The sequence below is a fragment of the Podarcis filfolensis genome, assembly GCF_964270895.1.
Source record: "Podarcis filfolensis genome assembly, chromosome: 2".
Classification (NCBI taxonomy): Eukaryota; Metazoa; Chordata; class Lepidosauria; order Squamata; family Lacertidae; genus Podarcis; species Podarcis filfolensis.
Window position 1 is genome coordinate 9,937,225 of NC_139605.1, and position 5,718 is coordinate 9,942,942.

Sequence of the window (5,718 nt, forward strand, 5' to 3'; positions counted from 1 at the left end):
TCATGAGGGCTTTTTCACCTGCTATACTTAAAACTCTTTCACTGAAGACTCTTGTGGGAGAGATAGAACAAGGCTTGGAGACACACCAGGGTCTCTGTGGGTGAGGGTCCTGGAGGATGCCCCTCAGTTTCTCCTCTGTTACCCCTTGCATAGAGCTCCTTGGAATTCCTTCCCTATTGGAAAATTTGATTTTGTTGTACATCTGTGGAAGAACTACCTCAGCCTCTGAGACCATCTGGTGCTAGAGCAAAAGTAACCTAAGTTGTCCAACCATGATACCAGCAGCCTCAAGAAACAGTCTTGCTAAGAAAGTGGCTACTCTATACTTCCACACAACAGGAGAAAGTTACATTCTTTGGAGCAACCAGTGTTTTAGTTGTTCCCCTCAAGATATACCAGTTCAGTCACTCTCCAGCAAACCCCCATGTACCACTCAAGTTCAGATTAAAGGTCACAGCAGCCATCTTTTTCTTCTCCACACCTTCACTGGTGACATCTAGAGAAAGGAAATGTGTGTTGTGATGTCATCGCACTCAGGATAATTCGTGCTGCTTTCTTGTGGAAATCAATGAAGTGAAGTTGGGGCAGAGAAACTGAGTATTACAATATTACCTGATGGTGTTGAATAGATGTACATGGGGGGGGGGGGGCTCAGAGGCCTGGGGTAGCTATTCTGGCCCTCCAGTGTCTGGCTGTGAAGTCTGTAGTAAGGGGAAATCTCTTCCTCTGCGCCTGCCTGCTCCTCTAGGCTTTCTACCATTTTCTTCCTCCTCTTTTTTCTTTTCCTTTACTAGGAATTATGGCTTTGAAAGTTTAACGTTCTTTTTCATCAGGTATGAGAAAAGAGAGAGACTGCAGAATCTACTGGCTTTCCCTCTAAAGCTAAAATGGAAGACCTCCAGATTTTGTGATGTGAATCTCCATCTGCAGGACGTGATAAAGCAGTTCAAAGGTATTGAAGAATGGTTGCAAGGAGTTTATGCTCGGCATTATATAAGACCAACATAGAGCTTGCCAGGCGCTTACTGTATTGTATTTTGCTCTTGCTGTAGACAGGGGTAGGACCATCATACTTGCGGTCAGGCATCCCCAAACTCGGCCCTCCAGATGTTTTGGGACTACAATTCCCATCATCCCTGACCACTGTTCCTGTCAGCTAGGGATGATGGGAGTTCTAGTCCCAAAACATCTGGAGGACTGAGTTTGGGGGTGCCTGCTCTTGGTGGTCCAGCCATCATTGGATTTTCCTCAGAAAAAAATTATGGGGTATAAGAAATTGTGACTGCCACAAATAAAGAAAACCCACACTAGGCTATATATTAAGGCAGAATTTCCCCCTTCTATTGTGCATCTGTTTACAATTCCTTTGGAATGAGAGCTCTGCCAGTCCTTCCTCAGCAAGCTTAGTTTCTCATGGTGTTTAACAATTCTGGCTTTAATAATTTCCCCTACCACTAAGGCTGCCTCCATCTCCCCCCTGCATCCTGTTACAGTATTGCTATTGCTTGGGCTACCCTCTGCTATGGACCCCAATTTCAGGGAGAACATTCAAAGACAATCAGATTTAATGTGGGATATTTTTATTCTGCTGTTTTGAAGTCTCGTTTACCATTGCTGAGTTTTACAGTTTTCTTCTTAAGTTGTTAATCTTTTGTTCTACCAATTGAAATAAGGATACAACAGATTCTGTGTTGCTTTTCTATCAATACTTTATTGAGGTATAGCAGTGCAGTGTTTAAACTTGATATATTTCTTCTTCTTCAGATGCTGTGTTATTCAAACTACAGTTTCAGAAAGGTAAATTTCCAGTGGAGACCCAAATGCACAGGAGGGAGGGGCACTGGTATTTCTTTGGGGGTTAGATAATCTTTTCTTTAGACTTTGGAACTATCAATAGGTTAATAGCCTTATAGCAGCATTTGAGTTCTTCATATGTACATTGAATGACCAGAGGATGAGTTTATTTTATTTTGTTTTATTTATTTCATTTCATTTCACTTCATAAAGTTTATACACTGCTTGATTGTAAAACAAAAAACCGTCTGAAACCTAGCGTGGAAATTTTCTGCTGCACACTGGGTCAACATCATCATCAATCTATCTACTATGAGCCCAAGGTTTCATGCATCACTTTCGTTGAATTGCATTTGCCATTTTACCGCCCATTCACTCAGTTTCTGGAGCTCTTCAGTGTCTCTTTTTTGGTTCAATACAGCCATCATAACTAAAACCAGGGAGCAGCAGCATCTAAAATTACAGTCATCACAATAAAATGTCTTCAGCTCCTTTTTGTAATATCTTTGCAGTCACAACTTTGCATTCTGTCCCTGTGCAGAGTTTCATTCAGGATGACATTTTGCTGGGTGCTCCACCTCTACCCTATATGCAAATATGCTATGTACTGAGAGCAAAATCATGCATTTGCTTTTATACATGTATGTTCATGGTTTACCAATTATGATTATTATTTATACAAATATTGAAGAATAGTTTCCAAACTCCTCTGGGGATGGGAGGAGGAGGAGGATATGTGTGTGATGATATTGGCACTAGCCAATAGGCACCCACCACAGCCAAGTTTCACTAGATAAGCTACAAACTGGCAGATCCAGTTTAGGCACATCTTGTTTCAAGGTATGCGGAAATACAAATGCAGGTGTGCTTTCAGTACAATATCTGAGCTTTAAAACAACAACTGTCAAACCCAGGGAGACTTTGGCAGGCTTCAGGATAGCAAATGTGCATGAAGTGGTATCATGTTTGTAAGAAAACAACATGGAAGGAAAGTTCAGAAGTTCACAAGGCAAGAAAATCTTCTTGGTTGCTTAATTTTGCTTCTTTCCCAGATTGAAATGTGACCCTTGAGCCAGAATTAGTCCTACCTCCAACTGAAGCAGAAATAGGTACAGTGGTACCTTGGTTCTTGAACGGCTTAGTTGCTGAACAAATTGGCTCCCGAAAACTACAAACTCAGAAGTAAGTGTTCCAGTTTGCGAACATTTTTTGGAAGCTGGACATCTGACGCAGCTTCCGCTTGAGTGCAGGAAGCTCCTGTAGTGAATTGGAAGCCGCGCCTTGGTTTTCAAATGGTTTTGGGAGTTGAATTGACTCCCAGAATGGATTAAGTTCGAGAACCAAAGTACCACTGTAACGGGTTTGCCCTGACACACTCCCCAACTGAGGGCATTAAAGATTTTGAGGTTGTTCTCTCCTTACCTGAACTGGGGGGGCTCTCATCCCTCACATCCCTGAAGCCCCAAATGACCATTTCTCACAGAGAGTGTCAGATGAGGGCAAATTCCTTCCTCCCCTGCCCCTTCCAATCCCTTTCTCCTTCTCCTTCACTTAGAGCTGAATAAAGGTTTACTGGGTGGTTTTGCTTCTTGGAAGATGCCTGGATTGACAGCAGGGGCCCAATCCTGATTTAAAAGCCAACTTGGGTTACATACGCTTCAGGTTACATATGCTTCAGGTTACAGACTCTGCTAACCCAGAAATAGTACCTCGGGTTAAGAACTTTGCTTCAGGATGAGAACGGAAATCGTGCTCTGGCGGCGCGGCGGCAGCAGGAGGCCCCATTAGCTAAAGTGGTGCTTCAGGTTAAGAACAGTTTCAGGTTAAGAACGGACCTCTGGAACGAATTAAGTACTTAACCTGAGGTACCACTGTATATTTATTCTGATAAGAGTCTGGAAGAAGGGGGGAAGGTCTCAATCCTGCATGTGGTGCAAAGAGGTCCTGTTTCTTTGAGAGGGGTTTATTAGATCAGGATGCCCATCTCTGACTCTCGGCTGAATCTGCCTCTCTTCTCTTTTCCTTATCTTCTCTCAACAGCAAATGTCACTCTGGATCCAGACACAGCCCATGCCAGGCTCATCCTGTCCGAGGATCGGAAAAGCGTGAGAAGGGGAGACAAAAAGCCACGCCTGCCTAAAAATCCTGAGAGGTTCAGCAACGGGCCTTGTGTGCTGGGACGTGAGGGATTCACAGCAGGCAGCCATTTCTGGGAAGTCACTGTGGGAAGTGAGGGAGAATGGGTTGTGGGGATCGCTAGGGAGTCTGTGAGGAGAAAGGACAACTTTGCCTTTTGTCCTGAGGGAGGCATCTGGGCTGTGGAGAAGTGGGGAGGGAAGTACTTGGCCTGCACCTCCCCTGTTTCCCATCTCTCCCTGAGTGAGGAGCCCAGGAGGATCCGGGTAACTCTGGACTATGAAGGGGAACGTGTGTCTTTTTTTGACGCTGCCTCAGGAGCTGAACTCTACACATTTGTAGGAGGCTCTTTTTCCGGAGAAACCCTCCTCCCTTTCTTTTATCTGTGGGGAAATAAAACCCACCTCAGGATCTCCTGAAGAAACTAAATCTGCCTCACAGGCCCAGTTGAAGTTGGGGATGATAGGAGTTGAAGTCCAACATCATCTCAAGAGCCACAGACCTCTCTCCCCTCTCTAACCAAAGTGAGATACCTGAACAAAGAAACGACCTTTCTTTCCCCACTGTATGTATGAATGGAAAACCTAATGAGAACTTATTTAATTGGTCCCCCCCCCAAAAAAAATACTCACACACCAGCAGCATTTTATTTAATGATAACAACAAATTATTGAGCGCTTGCCCTTATCACTGAGGTACTTTTTTCAAATTTCTCACATCACCCCAAAGAAAAAGCCCACATCTTCCTAGTGCATAATTTAGAAATGTGGAAGCCTTGAACCCAGGTAGCAACCCTGAAATGAAAAAGCAGCTACGTTCGTGGGAGGGGGGCACCATGGCTTTTGTTGAGATGCCTGCCCTGTTCTGAGCTCCAGCCTCCAAGGCTTTGCTATTTCTTTAAAAATTAAACAAAATAATCATAGTGTTTTTCTTTCTTCACTCAACACACTGCTTCATGAACCTTTCTAGAAAGGAGAGCATCCCTAGGATGCAATTCCTAGTGTGGGTTTTTTGTTTTTGGATGCTTACCGAAAGGAATGCAGAAGAGGGAAATCTATTTTCATAGGGTCTGACCTTGGAAACTTTAGCCTAGGCACATAGTACACTTTACTGCTTCAGACTGCAGCAAGGAAAATCCTTTTTTTGAAACATTCCTTTATGTTAAAAAAGGCCCTGCACATAGAAACCTAGTACAATAGAGAGCAAGCTTGGCCAGAATCATTCTTCCTGATGTGCTAGATTTTTACTTGCATTGAGGGAATCAAAAAGGGTATGCTCTACCTTCAGTTTGCCCAGGACGCGGGTAGCGCTGTGGTCTAAACCACTGAACCTCTGGGGCTTGCCAACTGTAAGTTTGGCAGTTTGAGTCTTTTCACTGAGGGCACCCTTCCCATCCATGATAACGTCAACCTGGACCAATTTTTGAAATCTTTCTTTCTTTTTCAGGATAATCTTTATTGGTTTTTCAGTTACATACTACACATCCACATATTGTATTACATTTTACATTTATACTTGCTCCTAGGAGCTGACTTCCCTCCTTCCTTCTTCTGGCTTTTTTATATCACCTCTAAATTTTTTGCATTGTCTTTATCCATTTTGTATATTGTTGTTGTTGTTCCACATTTGTCCATAAACTGTCTGTAAACAAATAAATCCTTCTATATATACAATTCTTGTTGTCTGTCTATATTCATTTACAACTACTATTAGTTACATTGGTCACATTATACGTTTTACTTCAACCCACTCCAACAGACCCTTGAGCAGAGTAAGAGACTAGACATC

The 5,718-nt window shown here is 43.1% G+C and overlaps 2 protein-coding genes across 3 annotated transcripts in view; both read left to right on the forward strand.

Annotated features, from left to right (window-relative positions):
- The window catches only part of LOC310756865 (zinc finger protein RFP-like), a 127,755-nt gene extending 122,150 nt beyond the window's left edge, over window positions 1-5,605 (forward strand). The window contains exons 5-7 of one of the 2 annotated variants that reach the window (XM_083601747.1): window positions 834-952; window positions 1,765-1,797; window positions 3,835-5,605. In XM_083601747.1, the coding sequence (XP_083457873.1) occupies window positions 834-952; window positions 1,765-1,797; window positions 3,835-4,349 (667 nt within the window). In that variant the 3' untranslated portion in view covers window positions 4,350-5,605. The remainder of the gene's footprint in view (window positions 1-833; window positions 953-1,764; window positions 1,798-3,834) is intronic. The other variant, XM_083601746.1, reaches the window with a different exon arrangement.
- LOC310756497 (tigger transposable element-derived protein 1-like) overlaps window positions 1-5,718 on the forward strand; it is a 796,241-nt gene that overhangs the window by 619,041 nt on the left and 171,482 nt on the right. The gene's annotated exons all lie outside the window — the stretch shown is intronic.